The sequence below is a fragment of the Ochotona curzoniae genome, unplaced genomic scaffold, assembly GCF_017591425.1.
Source record: "Ochotona curzoniae isolate NIBS_2020 unplaced genomic scaffold, NIBS_Ocur_1.0 contig_908, whole genome shotgun sequence".
Classification (NCBI taxonomy): Eukaryota; Metazoa; Chordata; class Mammalia; order Lagomorpha; family Ochotonidae; genus Ochotona; species Ochotona curzoniae.
Window position 1 is genome coordinate 30694172 of NW_024466607.1, and position 27899 is coordinate 30722070.

General features: G+C 42.4%; 1 protein-coding gene across 4 annotated transcripts; it reads right to left on the reverse strand.

Moving 5' to 3' along the window:
• UBA3 (ubiquitin like modifier activating enzyme 3) lies at window positions 1-27339 on the reverse strand. Of its 4 annotated transcripts, XM_040994793.1 has the most exons (18): window positions 27281-27339; window positions 27051-27092; window positions 25189-25309; window positions 23961-24041; window positions 19319-19401; window positions 16636-16716; window positions 10753-10796; window positions 10192-10256; window positions 9728-9883; window positions 6895-6997; window positions 6666-6779; window positions 2065-2118; window positions 1647-1683; window positions 1478-1559; window positions 1061-1161; window positions 892-955; window positions 744-798; window positions 1-428 (listed from the first exon to the last, which is right to left on the reverse strand). In XM_040994793.1, exons 1-18 carry the CDS (start codon window positions 27298-27300, stop codon window positions 340-342), a joined length of 1392 nt encoding a protein of 463 aa, XP_040850727.1. In that variant the 5' UTR covers window positions 27301-27339; the 3' UTR covers window positions 1-339. The 4 variants fall into 4 exon arrangements, with proteins under 4 accessions (XP_040850727.1, XP_040850728.1, XP_040850729.1 ...); XM_040994794.1 differs by lacking the exon at window positions 27051-27092 and having other exon boundaries at window positions 27281-27334; XM_040994795.1 differs by lacking the exon at window positions 23961-24041 and having other exon boundaries at window positions 27281-27333.
• Window positions 27340-27899: the final 560 nt, after the last annotated feature.

The window sequence follows — 27899 nt, forward strand, 5'->3', positions numbered from 1 at the left end:
GGGGGGGCGTGCTCAACTGAAAACAAAGGATTATATTCTTTGACCATAATAAAAAAATTCAAACATAAAAGAGTGTTTGCCTCCTCATCAAGAAGCAGTACAGTTGCTCATAATCTTTCTCTTCAGGCATCATCTCCCCATTTTGTTAACAATGTTTATGAGCTTCATGCCCAAATAAATCAAGAGAAAATTTTTAAGTTAAAAAAGAGTGGTTCATTACATTTAAAAAACGTCGGATTCCATTTGCACTAATGCTAAAAAGGATATCAACTAAATTCCTTAACATTCCCGAATATACTGTTTCCAGAAGTTTTCTGTACTTGTGCAGATTGCTTCTCCTTAAGAAGTAAAATGCAGTTTGAAGAGGACAGTCTGTGGGGTGGTGACATCAGCAACTGCTAGCTCTTGTCCATCAACAAGGCCTAACTCTAAAGAGAGAGAAACCATAATTAACCCAAGCAAAAACTCCACAGAAAAGCTAAGCACACACATACACAAACCAACGAGCTTTCTAATGCAGTCAGCCATCAAAATCTAGATCTCTTTCACCAAGGTAATGTTTGATACCTTTGGGATTTATAAATTTTAGTTTTACTAGAAGAGCATTCATATCATTATTTCCAAATGTTATTACAATCTAATCAGGTTATAAAAAAACACACTGAGAGCAACTTTAAATCAACCATTCATCATTTTTACTAAAGCAAGGGAAAACTATTAGTAAATATACTTATTTAAAATACCTTCCAATGTCTTGGAAAGATTTGGCCTTGTTCGTTCTTCAATAGAGGTTACTGACTAGAAAACAAAATCATTTCAATGTAAGACACATGAAAGTAAAGTTTAATTGTTAATATATTTTGAAAAAAATAAAAAACTAACAGTGATCACCTGTAAATAAAGTGTTCTATTTTTTCCCTCTAATGTGGCTGTGATGGCTGGAGATTTCATCTGCCTATGCATAAATATGAACAAGAAGTATCAAATATCACTTTAAAATCTGGTTTTTGGAGTTTCAAATTATAGTTTTCACAACATAACAAAATTCTGAGACACTTACAGAGAAGCACTGTTGGTTAGATAATCCAAAACTTCCTGTAGTTTAGCAGATGGAGAAAACTGAATGTTTTGAGGAAGTTGACTACAAGCTGGGCAGTTTTCCTACAGACATAAAATATAATAAATTACAGTTTCAATACATCAGAATCAATCTCATTATAGACAATGAAATTAACTTGTTTTATACTCATAAAAGCCTATGAAAAATTTATGGTTTAATGTATTTTTCTTAATTAACTATTTTTGCTATCCCATATTTATTTTAGGCTATACAACAAAAGATATACAATAATGAGAAGGGCAAGTTAGAAAATAAAATATTTACTGTATGGATAATCATATTCAAATTTCTAAATAATATTTTTTTAAATCAAAGGATATAGGATTAAAAATATTTTCCTTATTTAATACTACTAACCTTCCTCTCTGCTTCAAATGTATATGTGTACAGTCCGTCTACATCATTGAATACCAAGTAATTATTCATAGGAATGTATGCACTGTGACAAAAAAAAAATTATGATCATTATATAACTAAGCCATGTTAAAATACAGATTTCATAAATATTAAAAATAAAACCCATTACCTTGTGGCTAGTTTAAAAACTTCAGCGGCACATACAGCTAAAAAGAGAAAAAAATGACAAATTAACTCAATCAGGACAGATAAACTTGTAACTGTTATTGATTAAAACAATATATTATTACTTGGAAAACTGAAAAAGAAAAAAAATGTTTTTGTATGATCCAAGTAATACATGTTTTCTTTTTTCTTCATCAACTTAATATACATTAACTTAAAACAGTGCACAGAAGAGGCATAAAGGAAGCAAAAAGTACAGTAACTTGTTCTTTTTCAACTGCTCAATTATACAACCCTCCCCCACTAAAATTCTTTACATCAAACTCCCAGAACAGAACTAGATGCAGAAATGTCACTTCAGATACTGAGTCACAAAACAAACAAAGAAAAATAAAACGAATGGATGGTCTTCTCTTCCTCACCTGCTATGACTGCATTTGTGGAAGCTACTGCAGGAATGATTCGTTTTATTACTCCTGAAAAAAAAGAATAAAAAGGTGGTCATTTCTGTTAGAAAACAGCTACCTTAAATTAGACAGAACTAAAACTTGCTTTTTCAGGCTTCAAGTAAGAAAATAAACTGAAAGCTTAATCATGAAGCAATTTTCTTTTCATATTCCCACTACTGTAGTCAGTTACGAATTTTAAGCTATGGAACCAAAAAAACTCTGTCAAGTAAGATTTTAATTAAAATAAGACAATAATTGTTAACAGTGTGTTTATTAGTGTTCTATCTACGTTGTGAATTTTGTGGTATTTAACTTAAAAAAAAGGGAAGTTTTTCTTTTTTTAAGATTTATTTTTCATTGGAAAGGCAGATCAGATTTATAGAGAGAAGGAGAGACAGAGAGAAAGATCTTCCAACCTCTAGTTCACTCCCCAAGTGGCCACAACTGCTGGAGCTGAGCCTATCTGAAGCCAAGAGCCTCTTCCTGGTCTCCCACACGGGTGCAGGGTCCCAAGGCTTTGGATCACCCTCGACTGCTTTCCCTGGCCATAAGCAGGGAGCTGGATGGAAAGTGCAGCAGCTGGGACACAAACTGGTACCAATATGGGATCCCACCACTTGCAAGGTGAGAATTTAGCCATTGAGTCATCACACCAGGCCCAAAGATATTTGAGTTTCATAGTGTGCGTAGGTGTAGTTGTTTTTGAAGACTTATTTATTTTAAAAAGAGAGAGAGAGAGAGAGAGAGAAACATTCCATTTGCTGGTTCATTCTCCTGATGGCCTCAATAGCTGGAGTTGAAACAGGATGGAGCCAGAATTCAGGAATTCTATTCAGGTCTCCCATATGGGTGGCATAGGCTCAAGTTCTTAATACATCATCTGCTGCTTCCAGAAAGCATCAACAGGGACCTGGGAGCTGGCACGGTGCTATACTAGGTAAAGATGCTCTGTGTAGTGCTTGCATCCCACATAGGTGCCAAAGCCAGTCCTAGCTGTTCCAGTTCTGATCCACCTCTCTGCTAAAGGCCTGGGAAAGCAGCAGAGGATGGCCCAAGTCATTGGGACCCTGCTCCTACATGGGAGACCCAGACATGATTCTGGTTCCTTGGTTTAGACAGGGCCAGCTCCAGCCGCTTCAGCTATTTAAGGAGTAAATCAGTGGTTAGGAGATCTCTGTCTCTCCTTCTCTGCTGTAACTGTGCCTTCCAAATAAAAACAAATACACATCTAAAAAGAAACAGTTGAATCAGAAGTAGAAAATCCAGGCCATAACCAATACAGGATTCACGTGTCTAAAGTGGCAGCTCAATCCACTGCCCTTAACCACACACACTGGACCCTTATTACTCTGATTTAAAGGTAAGGAAAATGAGGCTGAAAAAGTTAAATAACTTATTCATAGCAATACACCTAGTAAACAGATGGCACACCTCCTCAACATGTCCCGAAGTATACATTCTTTGACACACATTCAATATAAAAAATAACAAAAAGAAAAACTGCCCCATATCATGTTTCACTATAACCCGAGCTACATACAATATTATGGTGGTCTATCAGATATTTTTTGCATCAGTAGTCACAATCAGGAATGAACAAAGCTCCATTTTAAACATCTTTTATGTTTGAACAAAATAATCTTTAAGATGCAAAATAAACATGCCATTTTATAACTACATTCCAATTGTTCGTTTCAGAAAAAGTCAGTCAAACAAGACAAATAACAGTCTGGTTTAACAAAAGAGGAACCAGAAAGTGCCTGGCCACAGAAAGGTAAAGTTCAGATGTCTGTGTCAGACAATGCTATCTTGTTAGAAAAAATCCTAAACCAGTTGTTTGGAAAAGTAACTGTGCTCCTGAGATCTAGAGCACCACCCTCTCCCCTTTGGAGCTAGAAAAACTTTCACTGAATGACCTGCCCTCAGGAGGGGGAGGGCTCAGAAGCTCACAGGAAGATCTCTCACTGTCTGGCTGCCTCTCTCTGTAACTCTTTCGAATAGAACAACCTTTCAAGAAATTACAAATCATGCACAGATTTTGGAAGATTTTGCAGCTAAATAAATTATACTTTAATTCCATGTTCCATAAACTCTGTGTAGAACCTTCACAGGCTTTGGTGTGGTGCAGCACGTTAAGCTGCTACCTGGGAGACCCACATCACATCAGCAGAGTGCCTGACTTAAGACGCCCAGCTTTGTCATGTTTCCATTTCCGCTTCCTGCTAGTGTACGTGGGAAGCAGTGACTGCCAGCTGAAGTATACAGCTTCCTGCCACGCACACAGGAAGGCTGGCTGAAGCCCCTGGCTCCTGGCTTTGGGATGTCCTACCTTTGGCTCTTGAGGATATTTGGGAAGTGAACTAACAGAGAATGACCTCTCACTGGGCCTCTCTTTCTCTCTGTCATACTGCCTCCTGTAAGAATAATTTTCCAAAAAAAAAAAAATCTTTACAGAAAAAATTCTCAGGGAGCTGAGTATAAGACATTTATAGAATCAAGCTGAAAGGCTGGAAGAGGCCTTCTGTAGCACATGCATTCCCTTGCACAGACTGACCACCCGCCACTGCAGTTCCCTGGAAAGGCACACGCAGCTGACTCAGGCTTCCCCATCACCGATGCTGCGGCCTTTCCTCACAGGGCTGCTTTCACCTCGACAACGAAGGGAACCAACATCGGTGACTGCCACATCTGTGCATGTATTCTGATTGCGGGGACACGGCCTTTTCCAGTTCTTAATTAGTTCTCTGCTACTGGACTTCTGAAATCACATCAGGTTTTTTTTTTTTTAAAGATTTATTTTTATTATTTTTTCATTGGAAAGGCGGATATACAGAGAGGAGAGACAGAGAGGAAGATCTTCCATCCGATGATTCACTCCCCAAGTGAGCGCAACAGGCCGATGCTATGCCGATCCAAAGCCAGGAGCCTCTTCCGGGTCTCCCACGCGGGTGCAGGTTCCCAAAGCTTTGGGCCGTCCTCGACTGCTTTCCCAGGCCACAGGCAGGGAGCTGGAAGGGAAGCGGGGCTGCCGGGATTAGAACCGGCGCCCATATGGGATCCCGGGTGTGCAAGGCGAGCACCTTTAACCACTTGCGCCACTGCGCCGGGGCCCACATCAGGTTTTAAAACCACTTTTCCTGGAGGGTCTACTTCACTTCTCAACTTCTCACTGCTCTGGATGGTAGCGTATCTTACTTGGCTCATTTCTATTCCTGATGATCCCTTTCCTCACATACAATACACAGCTTTCAGTCTCTTTGGTCCATTTTACGTTTTTCAATCGAGTACGTAGCCCTTACTGTCTTAAATCCTTCAGTTCTGACCCTGGTGCTGTGACACAAGCAGGTAAAGTTACCACCTGCTCTTCTAGCATCCTATATGGGTACAGGTTCAAGTCCTGGCTGTGCGACTTTTGATTCCACTCTCTGCTAATGTGCCTGGAAAGCAGTGAAGCCTGACCCATACCCTAGGCTGCTGCACCCATGTGAGAGACCGAAGAAGCTCCTGGCTTCAGACTGGTGCAGCTCTGGCCGACTGTGGGCATTTGAGGAGTGAACCAGCCATGGAAAATCTCACTCTGTCTCTCCCTCAATCAAATAAAATAAATCTTTAACAACAACAACAAATTACTTGGCAAAGGGGCTTTTTGACTTAAGTTACCCACTCAAATAATACAGGACTAATGTGACAAGTGAACAGGACCCTCTGAAAAATGGTATTTTCATTGTATTTTATTTATGGTTGATTGACTAGTCTCTTCCTTTTAAAGTCAGTTCTAGAGGGATTAAGCCTACAGCTCTATCCTCAGTATTTTTTTTAAAGATTTATCTATTTACATTGGAAAGTCAGATATACAGAGAGGAGGAAAAACAGAGGAAGATCTTCTGTCCGATGATTCACTGCCCAAGTGGCTGCAATGGCCGGAGCTGCACCGATCCAAAGCCAGGAGCCAGGAACTTCCTCCTGGCCTCCCCATGCAGGTGCAGGGTCCCAAAGGCTTGGGGCCATCCTCCACTGCTTTCCCAGGCTACAAGCAGGAGGCTGGATAGGAAGCGGAGCTGCCAGGATTAGAACCGGTGCCCATATGGGATCCTGGCACATTCAAGGCAAGGACTTTAGCTGTTAGGCTACTGCACCAGGCCCTATACTCAGTGTTTTATAAATTATTACTTAAAAGGGAATTATATTTTGTACCAGGACAATACTCAGACACAAAAGGTAATGGTTTTTGTATAGCATAAACTGTCTATTCACTTGTGTCAGAATATGAAACAGACTGTCCTCATGAGGTGACGAATTTCTTTTCGTGAAAGACAAAGTAGTTGGTTTAACTTGGAAGATTTAGAGTCTCCTCCAGTCCAAAGATACTAACCCACAACTTTACTAAATGATTTCTAGCTGAACTTGGTCCTCTCCTATTTGTGGGGTACCTGTTATTTCCATGGTACCTTTGCTGGATCTTATATGGAGGATGCGATCTAAAGTCATTTATCAATTACTTCCCTCAAGACACATCAGGCCTAACAAAAACGATGCCCTGAGAAATCATCATTCATGGTGAGTGACCGCCTTACCTTGAGTGAGTCTGTACGTCACACCCGTAATGTTATACTGCGATGCTCTCTCTAAGGACTTTTGGAAAATCCACTGAATGTGTTCAGGGTCATCCCCATCTAATGCCGTTCCGTCTGGTAAGAAAAAAGAAGCAAAGTATGTAATCAAAAAGCAATTTTTTTTAACAAAACTATCCATAAGGAAAGTTATGGATAAAAAATTTTTTTATGAAATCTACATCTATGTTACCTCCAAAAGGCTGCTCCTTCGGCCACTGCAGCATCCTTACATACTCGATACAGTGCTCTGGTAGCCTGGGCATAGACGCAATGGTACACATGGGAAAATTAACCTAAAAATCACAGTTTATCTCTTTTAGTGAAGTGCAAATGATGAATGATTTTAAAATGTAACACAGTTATGATTTAGTTTGTAATTGTTTCTTATAATTCATCTCCGCTCTCCACGCCAGTACGCACATTAATAAGGCTTCTAAAACCAACAGGAAGCAGCCAACTCACCTCACTCACCTAAGGATGATCTACTTATAAATATTTGTCCCATCAGTTCTCAATCTTGTAGCTTACCTCAGACATAGCATCTGTTTTTAATGGAAAGGCCGATTTACAAAGGAATGAGAGGCAGAAAGATCTTCATCTTCTGCTTCTTCACTCCTCAAATAGCTGCGACAGCTGCAGCTGAGCCAATCTGAATCCAGGAGCCTCTTCCGGGTCTCCCACATGGATGCAGGGTCCCAAGGCATTGGGCCATCCTCTGCTGATTTCCCAGGCCACAAGCAGGGAGCCGGATGGGAAGTGGAGCAGCAGGGACATGAACTGGCAACCATATGAGATCCTGGTGCTTGCAGAAAGAGCACTAGCCAACTGAGCCATTGTGCCAGACCCCAGATTTGCCCCAGATTTGCCCCACATTTTATTCTTTGTTAGAACATGAGAAAAAAAGTGCTCAATACATTCTCAAATATGAGTACTGCATTAGATCAACCAGACATTTAGAAACTTACGAAGCAAAACAAAAGCATATGCAGAGTTAAATCAATTATAAATGCATACTCATAAAAAAGCCTCTACTTCTTAAAATTTTCAACTGTTCTTTACAAAGATTATATAGATCAAACACCTCCATCTTTGTATCTTATCTTCCTTAAAATATATTTCAAGATTCCCAGGGCTTACCTGAAATCACAGACAGCCACAAATCCTACATGGACTGTGTGTGTTTTCCTAAACATGAGTGTTTAATTTGTAAACTAGATCCAGTAAGAAATTGGGCTCAGTGCAATAGCCTAGTGGCTACATCCTTGCATATTAAGTAAAATACAGGTTACTTGAACACAAGCACTGTGACACTTTGAAGAACCTTGATGTTTTCTGCTTTTGTGATCTGCCTTAATTGCTCGGCTGGGGGCTGTGTCAACTCCAGGCCTGCCAGTCTATGTGACACGCGGCAGGTCACCTGGCAGGTCACTTAAGAAGAGCACTCCCTGATGTTGGAAAAGACCCACTGCCCTGTAGCTCATCAGTTTGTACCTTTTGAAAGTTGCTGGCTTCAAATGTACCAAAAGAAGCCTGCCAACTTGATCTTTTTGAAAGTAAACAGTTAAAACTGACCCAATCATGACTGTACAATTATATGGAACTGTCCTGAAATGTGTAAGAACTCTGTGCTGTGGAACCTTGCTCTCTTTTTCTGCCTTGCTGTTCGTGCTGCAGCCTAGGCTGCAGCTGCCCTTCCCCTGCCCGGCCCTGCTGCTCTGTGGGCTGGGTGGCTGGGAGACCTAGGTTAACCTGAAAACACTGCCCTTTAAGTGTCAGCACCGACTTCAGACTCAGTGATCTTCTGGGGATTTCTGGCACACCGACCTCAACGGCTGACGTGACAGCCGACAGGGCCACTCGTGACGAACAGGCAGGTAGTGTTGATGGGATGGATGTGCCAAGAGAGCAGGACGGGACGGGACAGGTGATACGAAGAAGGATGGTGAAATATGTCATCATGCTACTGATGATGGCAGATAAATCAAAACTACTAGAATTTAAAAGGATTTAATGCTGTATCTTTTCATATGATATTTTCAAACCGTAATCGGGGAAAGCTAAATTATGTAAAGTCAAAATGCAGAAAAATGGGGGATAGTTTATGGCTGATAACCAATAAATTACACCTCTAACCTGACATAGCTTTGTATCTGCCCTTGATCTCAAATAGAACACCAATAAAAAGAAACTATAAAAGCATATTTTCCTCACATTTTACTACCTTATTAGTATAATTGTAAAACCATGGTTACCTCTAACTGAATCCTAAATATTAACTAAACCTAAATATTAACTAGACTAACTCTTGGGCCTGGCGCAGTAGCCTAGTAGCTAAAGTCCTCGCCTTTTATGTGCTGGGATCTCATAGGGGCATCAGTTCTAATCCCAGCTGCTCCACTTCCCATCCAGTTCCCTGCTTGTGGCCTGAGAAAGCAGTCCAGGACTCTTCAAAGCCTTTGGAACCTGCACCCTTGTGGAAGACTTGGAAGAAGCTCCTGGCTCCTGGCTTCAGAACGGCTCGGCTGCAGCCACTACAGCTGTTTAGGGAACCAGTGGAAGGAGGATCTTTCTCTCTGTTTCTTCTCTTTGCAAATTTGATTTCCTGATAAAAATAAATGAATCTTAAAAGCAAATAACACTGTGCCCGGCCGCGGTGACCTAGCAGCTAAAGTCCTCGCTTTGAACGCGCCAGGATCTCATATAGGCACTGGTTCTAATCCCGGCAGCTCCACTTCCTATCCAGCTCCCTGCTGGTGGCCTGGGAAAGCAGTCAAGGACGGCCCAAAGCCCATGGGAGATCTGGAAGAAGCTCCTGGCTCCTGGCTTTGGATCAGCACAGCACCAGCATTTTACTCACTTGGGGAGTGAATCATCGGACAGAAGATCCTCCTCTCTGTCTCTCCTCTCTGTGTATCTGACTTTGCAATGAACATAAATAAATCTAAAAAACAAGAACAAAAAGAATGCAACTCTCTCAGCCCACCCCAAACACCATAAAAGGAATGCGGTGGTTTTCTGATTACCTGTGGTGGATAAAGTTCCAGCGTGCATTCAATACAAGCAGTCATTCCAGGCAGAATCACCCGGGCATTTCCTTTAAAACCTTCTGTTCCCCCATCTATCAAAGGGACAATGGAGCGTGTATCTAACCCCTCCTCTTCATAGTTCAGAAGAGATATCTAGAAAAACCATTTGAAGTATTTAAAAGGAGAAGGCATAAGAATTCAAAAAGAGGGGCATGTTTCCAAGTAATTCTGAATTAGCTGTGGAAGTGAGGTGTAATCCATGCACCAAATAAGGGGTCATAATGTAAATAGCTTCTATCTAAACTGAAAAATCAATGATGTAACAGTGACATTTATTGAACTCAAAATGAAATAATAAATTCTCAATTTAAAAACATGTAATATGCAATTCTAATTTGTTGCATGCCAGCAGCAGCAGCAGCAGGAAGTTGAGAGACAGATAACAGGACTAAAGTCTTTACCAGCATGCCATTTATCCACCTTCTGGCAATGATGGAATCCAGTCCACAGACAATAATGTGAAATTCTAGGAGAAAAAAAATACAGCAAATCAGTCTGAAAGTACAGCTGCATAATGACTTGTCAGTTCAGTTCATAACACACGGGAGATGTGACTGCAGGAAGATGGTATACGAGCGGGGCAGGCTGCGCATGTGCAGGGACGCGCGTCTAAGAGGACTCCATTTTGCTATGAGCCAACAAGTGCTCCAGAAAGCTTAAAATTACACAAAATAACTCATTTTCTAGGAAATAAACTTGTTCTTTGCTATAAACACAGTTTCTAACCCTTTAGGAATTTTCATTCAAATCTGCAGTAAAAAATATAGAGATCTCAAGTAAGAATTAAAATATCTTTTCACTCCGTCCACAGCCTTCCTGAAAAGCCGATAGTGAGAGAAGTAACTAAAGAAATAAAGCCTTCGATAGCTACTAGTGTTCAAATTTTAAAATATTATATATACTTAGCAATTTAAAATTTTTAAGAATCTAACAAATGTTAAATTTCAAATAGAACAACTTACGTCGATAAAAGGTGTCATCGAAGTCTTGAATCTTGTTGAAATATCTGGACAGGAGTAAAGGAATTTAAGCTGCTAAATTTTTATATTTCTAAAACGATTTTCATAATAATGCCACAAATTACGCACTAAAAATATTTAAAACAATGAATGATCTCAGCAGAAAACAAGGAACTCTGACAAAACGAGCATAGCTTCTCTCTGACAAAAACTATTTTCGACAGTTCCCCCTCTGTCCGTTTTTCTAATCCCCCATATCACACTGAACTTTCTATTTTGAAAGCAAAAGCCCCAGGAAAGATATGGTCTCAATTATCAGCACCAAGAGGAAATGCTGTTTGCTTAGCGAAAGGAACATACACTTAACAGTTCTTATATAATAAGTAGTTTTAAGTTATTACAGAGCTCATTTTAAGAAAATTGCAGAAGATGCAAAGAGCTTTTTTTTTTTTTTCAGTGCTAATGATTTTATACTGTTGGTTTTCTCTGGGGATTGGGAGATAAGGTCGGAATTGTTTCTGCCTGTTTCGTTTAACTCGGATGGCAAGTCTCTCCTTTTCCGGTATCAGATCCTACAACCAGTTCTTTCTGTGTCTGGACGCGGCAGAGAAACCCACTCGGAAGCGCCTGTGGGTCTCAGCCCTTTCCTGAGATGCCTGGCCGAGCAAGTGCACTCTCTTACCAAAAAAGAAAACCATCGCAAAGACAACAGAATTGGTGTCACATTAGACAAAACATAAGCACTTCTTTTTTTTTTTTTTTAAGATCTATATATTGGGGCTCATGTTACAGTGTAGAGGGTGAAGCTGCTGCCTGCCATGCTGGCAATCCTGTAGGGGACACCAGGTTCAAGTCCTGCCTGATCCATTTCCAGTCCAGCTCCCTGCAACTCTGTGATTTTAAAAATATACAAATAACTCGTTCAAAAATAATTAAGTTAGCATTTATTTCAAGGAGAGAATGAAATCAACCTATCTCCCAAATATTGGTTTACTCCTTTAAAGAGCCATAAATGCCAGGGCTGGGCCAGGCAGAGGCCTGGAGTCACAAACTCCATTGGGTCTCCCTCGAAGGTAGCAGGAACGGAAGCACTTGGGCCCAAGCAGTTGGGTCATCTCTGGCATTCCCACACATTAGCAGGGAGATGGAGAGGAAGCAGAGCAGCCAAGACCCAAACCATTGCTCCAACAAGGGAAACCCACACTGCAGGGGGTGGCTAGGCGCACACTGCTACCATGCCAGTCCCACGCTTATGTACATTTATGCATTAAAAACGGTTTCAAATTTTTAGAGGAGCAATTAAAAAAAAAACACACATCATATCCCTGCTCTATATTTAAAAAGTCCATGCTACAGTTTCAAAAGCAACATGAATCGTGAAATATATATTATGCTTGTTCTGTTTTTAATTTTTGCCTGCAAGTATTTAAAAAAAATAATAAATTTTAATTCTCACCCATGCCAGATTTTATTCCCTCCGAATGCTAGACAAGCAGGAGATATAAGCTAAAGCTAGATCAAAAGAAACAGGGCCCAACGCTGTAGCCTAGTGCTGAAGTTCTTGCCTTGTATGCACCAGAATTCCATATGGGCACCAGTTTGTGTCCCAGCTGTTCTACTTCCCATCCAGCTCCCTGCTTGTGGCCTAGGAAAGCAGTCGAGGATGACCCCAAAGCCTTGGGACCCTGCACCTGCGTGGGCGACCGGGAAGAAGCTCCTGTCTCCTCGTTTCGGATCAGCTCCACTCCAACCACTGTGGCTACCTGGGGAGTTAGGGAGCTTATGGAAGGTCTTTCTCTTTGTCTCTCCTCTGTACATCTTTGATATTTTTTTATTTGATATTAAACATCTTTCAATGTGTACTTTTCCCATCTGTTTTACAAAAATACCCTATAGCATCTTCTGCACGGTTTCAATGTTGAGTTTGGAGTTCTTCATGTATTCCAGATGCAGGTCTTCTGGCACTGCTTTACTGCTATTTTCTCCAGTCCATAGCTTGTCTTTTTATCTTCATAAGAGGGTCATTCATAAAGCAAGTTTTTATATTTGATGGAGTCAGCGCTTGTCATTGTTTTTCTTCTACAGGTCATATTTTCAGTGTGGTCTAAGGATTCTTCACAAAGCCCTTGCTGCCAGAGATCTTCTATTTTTTCACTTAAAAAATTTTTTTTTTAGGGTTCGGCGTGATAGCATAGCAGCTAAAGTCCTCACCTTGAATGTACTGGGATCCCATATGGGCACCGGTTCTAATCCCAGCAGGCCTCGCTTCCCATCCAGCTCCCTGCTTGTGGCCTGGGAAAGCAGTCGAGGATGACCCCAAAGTTTTGGGACCCTGCACCCACAGGGGAGACCTGGAAGAGGCTTCTGGCTCCTGGGTCCTGGGTCCTGATTGGCTCAGCTCCAACAATTGCGCTGCTTGGGGACTGAATCAATAGATGGAAGATCTTCCTCTGTCTCTCCTGCTCTTTGTATATCTGCCTTTCCAATAAAACCGAATGTTAAAAAAAAAAAAAGGTGTTTTAATGTATTTATTTAAAAGGCAGAGTGAGAGATATCTTAAATCAGCTGGTTTGCACCCCAAAAGCCTGTAGCAACCTAGCCTAAACCATACTAAAGCCAGGAACCAGGAACTCCATCCAGGTCTCCCATTTGGGAAGTAGGAATCAAGGCACTGGGACACATTAGCAGGAAGCTGGACTGGAAAACCAGAATAGCTGGGACTTAACCCAGGCTCTCCTAAATCACCGCTTAACCTGTATGCCCCAACGGCCGGCCAGATCTTCCACTGGTTCACTCCCCAAATGCCCAGAAGAGGCAAGGGGACAGGCTAGGGAAAAACCAGGAGATGGCAACTCAGTCTAGGTCTTCCAGAGTTAGCAGGGACCCAATTTCATGAGCCTGCAGGAGCAAACAGCTAGAATGAGCAGCTACTACTAGGCGCTCCTAGCTGGAACACAGGCACCTTGATCACACATTCCTTCAAAATATGTATTCGAAGATTTTAGTTTCACATCCTATGCTTACACGTTTGACGACCCAGTTGGAATTCATTATTATAGAAGGTGTGAGGCTTAGGTTTTATGTGTCGCCTATGGATATCCAATTGCTCCAGTGCGATTTGATGAGGAAACAATCCTTCCTCCATTGAGCGATTTTGCATCTTTGTCAAAAATCAGTTAGTCACAATTGCATGCAGCCATTTCAGGTTTTTTCTAGTATTCATATTCATATCTTTCTCTCTTTTTTTAAAGATTTATTGATTTTTATTGGAAAGTCAGATATGCAGAGAGGAGGAAAGACAGAGAGGAAGATCTTCCATCCGATGATTCACTCCCCAAGTGAGCCCAACAGCTAGTACTGCAGCGATCCAAAGCCGGGAACCAGGAGCTCTTCCAGGTCTCCCACACGGGTGCAGGGTCCCAAAGCTTTGGATCGTCCTCGACTGCTTTCCCAGGCCACAAGCTGGATGGGAAGTGGAGCTGCTGGGATTAGAACCGGCGCCCATATGGGATCCTGGCGCGTTCAAAGCGAGGATTTTGGCTGCTAGGCCACGCCGCCGGGCCTGCATATCTTTCTCTTAGCAGCATTTTGAAGTTTCAGTGTACAAGCACCTACCTGATACACATCTGTTTCTCTTTTCCAGCAGTTGTAAATGGCATTTTAAATTTCAGTTTCTACATGTTTGCTTTGTATGGAAATATACTTCTCAATGATTCCCTACCAAAAAATCCCGTTTCCTGGTTTCCTATTAAATTTTTAAAAACCATCCTAATTCACATAATAGAGCATAAATTTTTTTTTGTTTTTTTTAAAAAGATTTATTTATTTTTATTGCAAAGTCAGATATACAATAAAGAGGAGGAGAGACAGAGAGGAAGATCTTCTGTCCGATGAGTCACTCTTCAAGTGACTGCAGTGGCCGGAACTGTGCTGATCCGAAGCCAGGAGCTCTTCCGGGTCTCCCACACGGATGCAGGATCCCAAAGCTTTGGGCCGTCCTCCACTGCTTTCTCAAGCCACAAGCAGGGAGCTGGATGGGAAGCAGGGCTGCTAGGATTAGAACCGACACTCATATAGGATCCTGGTGCGTTGAAGGGGAGGACTTTAGTCACTACGCCTCAGAGCCGGGCCCAAGCATGAGTGTTTTATAAGTGTTATTTTCCTCTGCTTCCTGGCTCACAGTGCGACTTTCTCCACACCCACTTCACCAAGGCCAGCCTCCATCACACACCAGAATAACGGGGCCACTGACTCTGAATTATGACCCTCCAGACTAAAATCAGCAGCAGCAGTAATCCAAGGTTACCTCAAAAGCCAGGGCCATGATGGCTACGACATGACAGCTCTGAGAATCAGATCCTCATAGATGAAGGACTAGTTTTGCCTTATTTTCTGCCTCTCTAACAGGTAGAAAATACACCTCCTTATGCTGCCATTGAAAGGCTCTCAACAGTGGCTATCACTGGCCATTCTTGGGCCTAGGACCCACACAGTACTGTGTGCTCTGAACTGCGAAAATAAAATCATGAGTCTCGTCGTCCAGACCCACTACGTGAATTGCCAGGAGGAACTGAAGATGCCACAAACCACCATCCAAGAGCATGCCTGGCTTTAACAGATCTGCTCTTTCACCAGGCATCCAGATGATGGACTTGGCACCCCTCTCTGGGGACACACATCCTTAGCAGATGTGCACTAGGGCCCAGCATGATAACCCAGAGGCTAAACTCACCTAGCATGAGTTGGGATCCCATATGGGCGCCAGTTCATGTTCTGGCTGCTCCACTTCCCTTCCAGCTCCCTGCTTATGATCTGGGAAAGCAATAGAGATGGCCCAAAGCTTTGGGACCCTGCATCCGCATGGGAAACTCAGAAGAAGCTCCTGGCTCCTGGCTTCAGATTGGCTTAGCTCTGACCTTCATGGTCATTTGGGGTGTGAACTAGTGGATGGGAGATCTCTCTGCTTAATGTGCCTAGAAAAAGCAGTAGAAGATGGACCAAGTGTATGGGCCCTGTCACCCCAATAGGAGACCAGACCGAAAACCCCTGCCTCGTGCCCCAGCCTGGCACAGCACCAGCTGCTGTAGCCACCTTGAGAGTGATTGATGGGCAATCTCTCACTCTTTCTCTCCTCTGTAACACTGACTTTTTGTTTTCCTTTTTTTTTTTTTTTCTTTTTAAGATTTATTTACTTTTATTGCAAAGGCAGAATTACAGAGAGGAGGAGAGACCACGATCTCCCATCAGCCGGTGCACTCCGCAAGTGGTAGCAACAGCCTGAGCTGAGCTGATTCAAAGCCAGGAGCCAGGGTGTGTGCAGGGTCCCAAGGGCTTGGACCTCTGTCACCCAGAGGGAGTTATACATTCTAGTTTAGTCTGGCCCAGGCCTGGCTCTTGTAAGCATTTGGGAAATCAACAAGCAGATGCAAAATCATTAGGTCTCTCCTCTCTCTGTCATTCTACCTGCCAAGTTAACAATAAACAAATGAACAATGAATGAAAAAATAATCTTTTCTTTAAAAAGCCTTAAAACTTAATTGCTTTGGGCCTGGCACGATGCGCAGTGGTTAAGGTCCTTGCCTTGCATACCTGGGATCCCATATGGGCGTCGGTTCTAATCCTAGCAGCCCCACTTCCCATCCGGTTCCCGGCCTGTGGCCCAGGAAAGCAATCGAGGACGGCCCAAAGCTTTGGGACTCTGCATCCACGTGGGAAACCCGGAAGGGGCTCCTGGCTTCGGATTGACTCAGCTCCAGCCGTTGCGGCCACCTGGGGAGTGAATCATCGGACAGAAGATCTTCCTCTCTGTCTCTCCTCTCTGTATATCCACCTTTTCAATAAAAATTAAAAAAAAAAAAAAAACTTAATTGCTTTTCAAAAGGATACGGAACTACATTGCAATTAGGAATCCTGTTATTTAGAAATTCTGCAGCAACTTCAGCCTTGGGTCTTCCAACATCTCCGGGCCTATAGGAAAAATCTTTAAATTATCATTCAGTATTTAAACTTGTTTAAACTACATAGTCTACTTTTAAACACAAACATAAATCCACAGTGAATTTATAAGACATCAGGAAATAATATCTTTTCCAAAGCACTTTGCATATCAGTAAAAACTCTGATGAATAAGTACCCAGCCCAATGTCAATACTAGTGATGATTCAAATTATCACAAATTTAATGAACCATGTCTTACACAAAGATATAAACAGTGCTTTTCCCCCCAGGTGAAGTGTAATGGTAGGTTTTCTGGGTAGTTCCTACTCTATTTCCCAGTGTAAAAATCACCCCAAAGACCAGAGCTTTCCAGGTATTTATCCCCTTTCAACCTTAAAACCTCAAAGTATTAGTTTCTGTGTGGGTCTTTGCTGAAACCACACAGCACGATTCCTGTTAAGAGAGGCACGAAGTGTTAGTGATACTCCTCTGGTCCCACTGCGCTGACCACGCGGAAAAAGCTGGGTTGCTTATATAGTTGCAACTACATATTTAAAAAAAAAAAAAAACAATTTCAAAAGAATTACCTAAAATCGCAAATGTTCCCCCCATTTTTAAGAAACTTAAAAATACAAAGTCTTAAAAAATCATTCTTAAGACAATAACCTTGGATACAGACAGCAGTGGGCACTGATGCCACTTCCAATCTTTATACACATGATATCTTATTTGCTGATGCTTCCTCCTCCTGTCAGGGAGTAATCAGCCCTTCACAAACGCACAGAACTTCGTTACTGCTTCTTGTCTGTAGCACATTTCTCGTTACACACATGCCTGTTGTACCCACCAGACCACTACCAGGTGGAACAACGTGGTTATATGATTTTGATTGTGAATCCCTTCCTTTTACAGCAGAGAAAACAGCTTGAAAACAGCCAATCTAATGTGCTCGTCAGACACTTCATTTCAAACCGGACTTTCAAAGTGAAACTCTTGAAACAGATCAGTTTGCTTCCTTCAACACAAGCACTGCTTTTGGTTCAAATCTGCTGAGAGCTTTACTCTTGCTGTTTTAACTTGCATTGAATAGCATCTTACTACAAATTAGAGAACTTGATTTCAGCATTGCTTCAATTATCCTACACAGAAGTCTCATTAGTTATATAAGTGGATGGACTGGCAAGACGCAGTTGAAGTCACATAGTCTACGTGCTGTCACAGGAAAGGCACAGCAGAATGCCTACATGATTTCTGTGCAGACTGCTAGTTTATCATCACCAGGATAAGAGAATCAGAATGCTCAGCCTAAGATATCTTAAATAGAATGGTCCATGTTAATTTTCCTTGTATAAAAAGCTCCAACCAATCCAATATTTAATTGTTCCATAATCATCATTTCAATTTTGGCTCTTAAGTGGCTAACACAAGGTAATTCAAAAAGCTTGTAGAAAAAGGAGTTGAAAGGCAAAAGCTCATTTGGGTACAATAAATTTGAAATTCATGCAACCAGTGAGTCTTCAAAGAGTACATAAAAAATGTGTACTACTAAGGACCCAGCACGGTAGCCTAGTGGCTAAATCCTCACCTGGCACAAGCCAGGATCCCATATGGGTGCAAATTTGCGTCCCAGGTGCTCCACCTTCTTCCAAGTCCCTGTTTGTGGCCTGGGAAAGCAGTAGAAGAAGGCCCAAGGCCTCTGGACCCTGCTCCCACGTGAGAGACCTGGAAGAAGCTCCTAGCTCCTGGCTTCTGGCTTCAGACCAGCTTAGCTCTGGCGGTTGTGGCCACTTGGGAAGTGAACCAGCAGATGGAAGATCTTTGTCTCTGTATCTCCTCTCCATATATCTGCCTTCCCAATAAAAATAAATAAATCTTTTAAAAAATGTGTTATTAAAAAAAAAAGCGATGATTTCAAAATTTAAGGCCTCACAATATTTTATTAGAGACTCAAACACAGAGAGAAGAAAGAGAGAAAAGTGCTGTTCACTTCCAAAAGGCTCAAAACAGCCAAGGCCACGCTGAGCTAATGCTGCAAGCTAGGAATGGAATCAGGCTCTCTCATGAGGGTGGCAGGGGCCCAGCGGCCTGAGCATCGCTGCAGCCTCCCGAGTCCATGGCGGCAGGACGCTGGCAGCAGGAGCTAACTACCAAGCCCAGGCACTCCCATATAGGATGTCCGCTTCTTAAACACCAGGCTAAATGGCCACCCTACGATAAGCTCATTTTTCTTATAATTCCATTTTCCACAAACATTTTAAAGTTTAATAAAATATCTCAAGAGAGTCTTCAGTTCAGGGACCATTCTCTTATGAGATCAATAGGCCGAAAAGAAACGTACCCCAAATATTCAGGGCACAACCACTGTGAGAGTAAATAGCGCAGGACGACTCATTTTCCTGTGTTTATTTTTTTTCTTTTCAAAAGATTTAAAAACAAAAATAAAAACTGCTTTCTTACAAAACTGTTTTTACCAGAACAACCAAAATTGTATCTAAAATGGAAGTGATAGTTTTACTTTTCAAATAAAATTGGTATAACCCTCTCCATAGTTTTTACTTACTAAAATTCAAATAAGCTCAAGTTCAGATGATGTTAAGCGTTTAAGAAAAACAACTAACATACTATAACTTACCTAAATAAGAACTGCCTATTGAGATTGGAAACATCGACAGTGTCCATGTCTATGACATGAATCTGTCTAAAACCAGACAAAGCCTGCAGGAATAAAAACAACCAATGAGGAGGGTCTTTCACATGTGAAAACTTAGTATTTGCTTTCAATGTAGTCCTACATCCACAAATTCTCAGTAATAAATTATGTGACATTGTACTTGATAGCTAAAAAGTCTTGCAAAGTATATGAAATCTATATTTCAAATAAAATATGTGTAACCATTTAATTTCAAAACATCTATAACCAACAGAAAACGCAATTTCTATAGATTAAGGATGTTTTATATATATATTTATATATTCATATATATTCATAAGCTTTGCTATTTTACTACTGTTGCAATAGTTTCATTTTACTGTCTTACTAGTTAATTGTAGCTGCAATTCTTTCTTCAAAATACTGTTAAAAATCAACTCCTTTAGTTTACTCAACATTAAGCATGCCACAATTCAGAAGAGACAACTGCTGTGTTTTTCAAAAGCACACATACGTCTGTGCAATGCACCAACGAAAGCACTATCTCCCAAGTCTGAGATGAAGTGACCACAGCACAACTCCTTGCTGCCAACTCCCAGGACTGCCACGTTCCATCTGACCTTTACGCTTCTGAGCAACTGAGCACCTTAAAATGCACACTGCATCTGGTCGTTACACCCATAAGAATGGGAACACTTTTGAAAAATGGGTTTCCAATTCATTCTGTTTTTGCTCTTTACTCATGAGAGTTTAGAGTGCCTTTGTGTTTTGTTCAGACCATCTTATAAGAGAAAGATCATCCAACAGACATCACAGACTTAAACATCCAAAATCAAACTTGATCGCCTTTGCTCACCACCACCTCCAAACCTGTTCCTTTCCATATTCCTCATTTCAACAAACAGTAGCTCCAACTTTCAAGTTTCTCAAGCAAAAACCTTGTTGGGTCATCCTTAACTCCTCTTTAATATCACATAACACAACCACCCCATTAGCAAATTCTGTTGACTCAGTCTTCAACATATATCCATAATCTGACCGCCTTCCCACAATTAGACCCTGTTCTCCGAGTCACTGTCATCTCCTGCCTTAGAGGATCACAGCAAAAGTAGTGCCTCTATTACAATCTGTGCATACTTTACTCGAAAGGCAGCGACAGAGAAATCAGGAGGTAGGGCCAGAGCTAGCAATCCAAGAAAAAGAGGGGGAAAGGAGAGAAATATTTACACTTCCCCAAACAGCCACAACAGCCAAAGATGGGCCAGGTGAGACAACAGTATGGAACTCGGCCCACTTCACCCAGGTCTCCCACATGTGTGGCAGTGACCCAAGTATTTGGCCCACACTCCACTCCCTTCCTGTGAACATTAGCAAAGAGCTGGACCAGAATTCCCAGGACTCAGATCGGCACTCGGATGCCCCCACAACAAACAAAGGTTAGATCCGCAACAGCACAATGTCGTACGTAGTTCCCCATCCCCAGCTCCTTCCTTTAGTCTATTTGCAATGACCAGCCATAATGATCCAACTTAATGCAATCAAGTCACTTCCTGATCCAGAGTTCTTACAGCTGTTTCCAAGGCCTTCTGTGACATTTGCTCTGAGCCTCTTCATCACCAGTTACCTCTCCAGTTACAACTCCTTGAATGCTTCCCCTTGCTCGTGTCTGCTGCAGCTCAAATGGTCTCCTTGCCATCCCTGAGCAAGTGCACTTCCACTTCACAGCTACCACACCTGCTGTCTCCTCTGACCAGCATGGTCTTCCTCCAGAGGGGCAATTCACTTGCTCATCTTTCCAAAAACACTTTTCTTTCCTTACCTGCCTTCCATCTTTCCCTTCTTTATAAAACATACACTACCATATTTTACTTGGGCCTTTCCTTAAACTGAAACATGAACCCCACAAACACAGGGATGTCTGTGTTGTTCAATATTGTATCTTCATCATTTAAAATGGTGTTTGGCAGGTAGGGAAGAGGTTCAGTAAGTATTCACTCAATCAATAATACTAACTTCCAATTCTTTTTCCTAGAATGACCCTTTGAGAGCATGTAACCATAAAAAACTTCAGACATACCTCTTATGTGTCCATATCTGTGATAAACAAAGTAATGTAAAATGGAAAGCCCTGAGAGTTTCTTTTGCTGTTGTTGTTGTTAAAGGTTATTATAAAGCAGTAATAGGGCCACTCCTTCAAAGCTGCTTGATGACTAACCCTCAGATTTAATCTTCAACTGCTCTACATTTCAAAATCAGTGTATATAACATTTGCAATTAATGTCTTCAAAATGGAAAAAGTTAAGCTTTAAGGGAACTATAACTTCATTACACCTAACAACAAAAACAACACTAACAAAAACATGTTGTGGGCCCAGAACGATGGCCTAGCAGCTAAAATCCTCGCCTTGAATGCGCCGGGATCGCATATGGGCACTGGTTCTAATCCCAGCAGCTCCACTTCCCATCCAGCTTGTGGCCTGGGAAAGCAGTCAAGGATGGCCCAAAGCCTTGGGATCCTGCACCTGTGTGGGAGACCTGGAAGAGCTCCTGGTTCCCAGCTTCAGATCGGTGCAGTACTGGCCATTGCGGCTGCTTGGGGAGTAAATCATCGGATGGAAGATCTTCCCCTCTCTCTCTCTCCTCCTCTCTGTATATCTGAGTTTGCAATAAAAATAAATAAATCTTAAACAAACAAAAAAACCACATTGCATCTCTGCAAACCTTTTCCAGCATGTCGGGCGGGCCCTCACACTATGGAATAGCCAGGTATGATAAGGTTCTGTAATTTTAGCAACCCACCCAGCACACTGCTACCTATCTCATGTGAGACCTGTCTCCCAGTGAAGCATCAGATTCACTAAGAACACACTTGGAGGACCCACAACCCCCAAGGAACCCGGCCCAGCACTACGTACAGTGAAGCACATTTAGTTTTTCCAAACTCACAGGAGTGACACTAGTGTCCCCTATCATAATTAATGTGGCTGTGTTTATCCTTTAACTCCTTTGGCTGACTTTTGAAGTTCTCTACCTACTTAAATGTTTTAAGCAACTGACTGCAACATCTTCACTTTTCCATAGTAGGGCATATAACTCTAAACAAGTTCTCCCACTCATTTTATTAAAAAACAACTAGTATGGAATTTATTAAAAGCTGCTTTTTACTTATGAGGAGTAAATGCATGGCCTGGTGCAATAGTCTAGTGGATAAATCCTCACCTTACACGCACCAAGATCCCAAATGGGCACCAGTTTGTGTCCTAGCTGCTCTACTTCCCATCCAGCTCCCTGCTTATAGGCTGAGAAAGCAGTAGAGGATGGCCCAAAGCCCTGGGACCCTACACCCAAGTAGGAGACCTAGAAGAAGCTCCTGGCTCCTGGCTTCAGATAGGTTCAGCTCTGGCAGTTGTGGCCACTTGGGGAGTCAACCAGCAAACTTAAGATCTTCCTCTCTCTCTCTCCTCTCTGTGCATCCGCCTTTCTACTAAAAACACAAATAAATAAATCTTAGAAAAACACTTCTAGGGACACTCACATCGGAGTGCCTGGATTCAGGTACTAGCTCAGCTTGCTTTCTGGCTTCCTACTAATGCACATTCTGGTGGGTTCAAGCACTGAGATATCTGTCACCCACATCTGACCCTGAGACTGCTTCCTACCTCCTTTGGCCCGAAAAGCCCTGGCTACTATGGGCATTTAAGGAAGGAACAAAAGATGGAAGACATCTTTCTGTCTTCCAAATAAAAGTAAATAAATACTTTTTTAAAAAAAAATCTTAGTTTTTAAATCTTTATGGGTTTACCACCATATGGTCAAGTTACCATCTAATGAGGTCAAATAATGAGCTAAATGTTACCGTGAAAAAGAACACTTAATTTAGGACTGATGGCCTAGATTAAGAATGTAATCTTAACACTCACAGTAATCATTTAATACTCACAATAATCATCTAACATCCCTGAACTTGAACACTTGCCACCACATAAAACAGGACAATGAATGCCCTGCCCACCACAGCTGGAAACAAAAGAAGACGCTAAATTATTTGAAGCCATGCAATAAAATCCTAATCACCTCTTATTTCACTGAAATTAACGATCACTGTGCAAGAACCATCATAATTTGTTCAACAAAGAACAGAAGAGTAATTGGACATAAATCCTACCGGTGACTTTAGGTAATTGAGAACTTTAGTATTAAAAAAAATTCAGCTATATTATCATTTTAGTTACCATCTGGAATCTGACTTGTAAAACTTACCTAATGAAAGCTCAAGAGAAAAGGTTCACAATCACAATAAAAAAAATCTCCTTGTGACAAATAAATACCAATATACCAACACAAGATGCAAGTAAGAAAAGCTGGGTGTGTTTTATAGATTGTAATACACATATCTTACCAATCTGAGATAGTAACAGCAGTAAGCTGCGTGTTACTGACAGGCTGACAAATATACTAACATAACAGGGGAAGCTGACTGGGATATAGGGGAGCTTTGTACTACTTCACCATGTCTGCTTTAAAAGTTTAAACCTATCTCGAAATATACACATAGAAAAGTATTCTTTAGTACAAAAGAAGACTACTTATCACAAGGGGGGAACATTTCATACACATGTATTACCAGGTTCTTGAGGAGCTCACATCCTAAGCCGCCAGCTCCAATGACCAGAACTTTACATGTCTCAAACAAAAACCGGAGAGGCTGGAAGGAACAGAAAGCCAAATTAAAATCTGCTGACAATCAGAAATACCAACAACAGACAACAAAGAAGACAAACCAAAAATGCAGTTAAGGACAAACAGCATCCTTTCATTCTTAACAAACTGGTTCAAATTATGCAGCGCCAGAAATTCTAAAGCTGCCAATGATGTCAGAGTTTCAGTTTTAATATCTTTTAAATTGACTATTCACGTTTGTTTTTCTGAACTTTTGAGAAGGAAAACATCAAATTAACTGACTCCCTAAAAACAGAAAAATTTTAAAATTTTAAAAAGAGGATCAAGCACAGCAGATGTGAAAAGGTCTTAAAGATGTTAAAAGCAACAACAGTGAGCTAAATTTATAAAACACGATTTTATGAAGGGCAACTTAGAAAACTGCAAGTCTTCAAAGTATAATTTGGAACAATTATTTAGCAGAGGTAGTAATTTGAAATCATCAGGCCAAAAAGTGTCAGAAACAGAAGAAACTAGGGCATACTACCCCAAAAAGGTAAAATTCTTACTGTTGGATCTATCCAATATTAAAGGAGAAAAGTTACTCAGAAAAGACATCATGCCAAATGTAAAAGATTAAACATCACTTTAAACGTACTAGAACATTTCTATTTAAATTATCTTTAAAGAAAAAAACTATTTAAACACTGTAAAAGTATTTTTCTACATACTATAACTAATAAAAGATCAGGCATCTCACTATCATAAATTCTATGCCAGGTACTATATAGCACTCATGTTTGGCATGCAACTAAATACATTCAATTGTAAGTAAAGATAATCCATCTAAACTGCAAAATTTAAACAAGCATATCTATAGTGTTATCAAAATTAATTTCTTACAACAAAGGGCTACTTAAGAGGAATTTGTCTCAAATCATTTTGAATTGGAAATTTAAGTCTAATAGAACTCAAAAAGTTATACAGCTATTTTCCTCTTAAAATCAACTTATATTACGTGAGAAATGCGAAAATCACTCAAATAAATCGTAAATGTACAATTCAGTATTTCAAGATACTAGGTTTTAGGAGAAAATTAGTTTTTATGATAAGAGCAAATTAAAAAGGAAGCATTTTAACTATTTTTGAAACAAAACTATTAGAGCAGTTATTTAAAAATAAATGTGTCTCACTTCAGTGTTCGGGTCGAAATCAGGGTGTGTGAAGGGTCCAGATCGCTCGAGGAACTTCTTTACATGGTTCCAGCGACCTTCCCAGTCTCCAGTGTCCCCACACCCACCATCAACAGCCATTCTGCACAGAACACAGTAAATTCAGCTGCAAAGGTCAGTCAGAAAAAGCTATACCTACAGTTATAAGGGTTTCCCTAAACACAAAGGTATCCACATCAGACCTGCTCAAACTGTTCAACACATTTATATTTAGTCTTTCCTACTTCTTGTCTGCTACGTGGGTCCTTGAAGAACCACTGGCTGTTTGCTAGTTTTTCTCTTTTTTTCAATTTTTTTTTTTTTCCATTCTCCTGACCAAAGATCAGTCTGTTTCTGGGTCCCTCAAGAGACTTTCGATCAAACTTGGGATACTGCTGCCAACGAGAGGCCGACTTCTCCACGTGTTGGCATTTACAAAGATCACACAGCAGCTTGCCCCAGTATCAAGATGGCTGGACCAGGAAATGCCACTCTCATGGGGAAAGCAAAGCCACAATTTCAGGAATCAGTGCCCTTCTAGGCCTGAAAAGTACCATTTAAAGATCGCTGTTAATGATCACAACTTCGACACACTATTCTCAAAGATTCAAGTTAAACAACAACAACAAAAAAGAATTTAATAAAGTGAGGCTGTTTTCGTTGCTGCTGAAATAAAAAAAAAATTAAAATGTATAAAAGGTTGTGGCTTGTAATTATGCCTGGAAACCTTTCAGATTAGCCAACTGAAAAAAAGTGGGACTTCTCTAACACAATGCACACATTTTCTCATCAAAGTCAGGATTCATGGCTGGTTGTGATGATTTTTCATTTTATTTCTTATCAACCCCAGCTTCCGCTTTCAAATGTATTAGTACTATTCAGTTCTTCCTTGATGAATCTATCTATGTTGGGTTTGGTTCCACAGTTAATAGCACTGTGACCTTGAGCCGGTTACTAAACAGCCATGAACCTCCTCGGCAGGTTGCTGGGAGCAACTGCTTAGGGCCTAGGGGATAAAGAGATACTCAATAAACCGCTTGGCATAGAGTAAGCACTTTATGCAACAGTGGGAGGGAAATCGAAAGGTGGGGAGAGCTTGTCATTCCAGTCTGAACAGCTGAAACTCTTCTGTGGGAGATGCCTCAAGAATTCCCAAAGCACTAGGAACTGCACACCCACCACACCTCTCAGCAGGGTGCCCTCCCCTCCCAGGTAGGGGAGCAAAGAAGTCCTGTGGCGTTAGCCCAGTCAGAACACATTCTTTAAAACTGTCCACCAGCGTGAAACTGAACCTCTGATAAGGCACAGGGCGCATAAGTGGGAAAAATAAGTTCTTGGGGGTCAACATTCTTTAAGAGTCAATTATGTCGCAAAAAAAAAAAATGGTTGACGTGCTTAGTACAATAACTGAGACAAAAGATTTTCACAGGGAGTCTGCCATGAGTACTATTATCTCAGTGTTTATGACAGATTAAACAAGAACAAACAAACAAGGCCTTGTGCCCGTTAGGTGTGTGTTTAAAGTTGGATTCTCTTTTCATAAGGTCGCGGCTTTGACAATTTGGGAAGGAGGAAGGGGGGGCCACAACCGGCCTTCCGCAAAACCTAGAACTCGGGCGCCCCGGAGGCCCTGCAGGTGCACCCCGGCCCCGACGCCCCCCGGAGCAGGAGCCCGGAGCGGCCCTCTGGGCGCCCAGGGCTGCGGGGGTCGGGGTGGAGGCCGCGCGGCCTGCGCCCTGCAGCCCCCCTCCCAGCCCCCTGGGCCCGCTGCGGCTGTCCCCTAGGCCTGGGGGAGGGGAGGCGGGGGTCCCCGGAGAGGGCCCCGGCCTCCCGGCAGCACTAACTTCTCAGCCAGCAGCTCCTCTATTCTCCTTCTTTTCTTCTCCCTAAAAGAAAGAGAGAATAAAAGAAGGGTCAGCAACACGCTACACACTGGGCGCCGCGAGAGGATGGGGGGGGCGAGGGGACGAGGCGGGGCGGTGAAGGGGACCCCGGGTGGGGGCGGCGACCGCCCTCCGCCACGCTCTCTCACATCCCAGCCTAGCCCGGCGCGCCAGCGGAGTCCGGTACTTACGGCTCCTCGCCATCCGCCATATTGTTCTCCGCCTCTTCCCAGGCGCCCTCTCGGGGGGCGGAGCCATCAGGGGCGGAGCTGGTGGGGGTGGAGTGGGAGGGGCGGAGCCGGCAGAGAGTGACAGGAGCGGAGCGGGAGGGGCGGAGCGGGAGGGGCGGAACTGGCGGAGAGTGACAGCAGCGGAGCCGGAGGGGCGGAGCCGGAGGGGCGGAGCCGGAGGGGCGGAGCCGGAGGGGCGGAGCCGGAGGGGCGGAGCTGGCGGAGTGACAGGGCCGGAGCCGGAGGGGCGGAACTGGCGGAGAGTCACAGCAGCAGAGCCGGAGGGGCGGAGCCGGAGGGGCGGAGCTGGTGGAGAGTGACAGGAGCGGAGCCGGAGGGGCGGAACTGGCGGTGAGTGACAAGAGCGGAGCCGGAGGGGTGGAGCCGGAGGGGTGGAGCCGGAGGGGCGGAGCCGGAGGGGCGGAGCCGGAGGGGCGGAGCTGGCGGGGAGTTACAGGAGCGGAGCGGAGGGCGGAGCTGGCGGAGTGACAGGAGCGGAGCCGGATGGGAAGGATGGGGCGGGGCTGAGTGACAGGGACCGAGCCGGAAGGCGGAGCTGGTGGAGAGTGACAGGGGCGGA

What these genes read in the sequence shown, in the direction of transcription:
- UBA3 (XM_040994793.1), bottom strand. Translation starts at nt 27,300, where the DNA reads ATGGCGGATGGCGAGGAGCC. An exon ending in GGTGGATAAATGGCATGCTG is followed by an intron (nt 9,884 to 10,191) that starts GTAAAGACTTTA and finishes TGGTTTTTCTAG; the next exon opens with ATATCTCTTCTGAACTATGA. An exon ending in CACAAATGCAGTCATAGCAG is followed by an intron (nt 1,684 to 2,064) that starts GTGAGGAAGAGA and finishes TTCTCTTTTTAG; the next exon opens with CTGTATGTGCCGCTGAAGTT.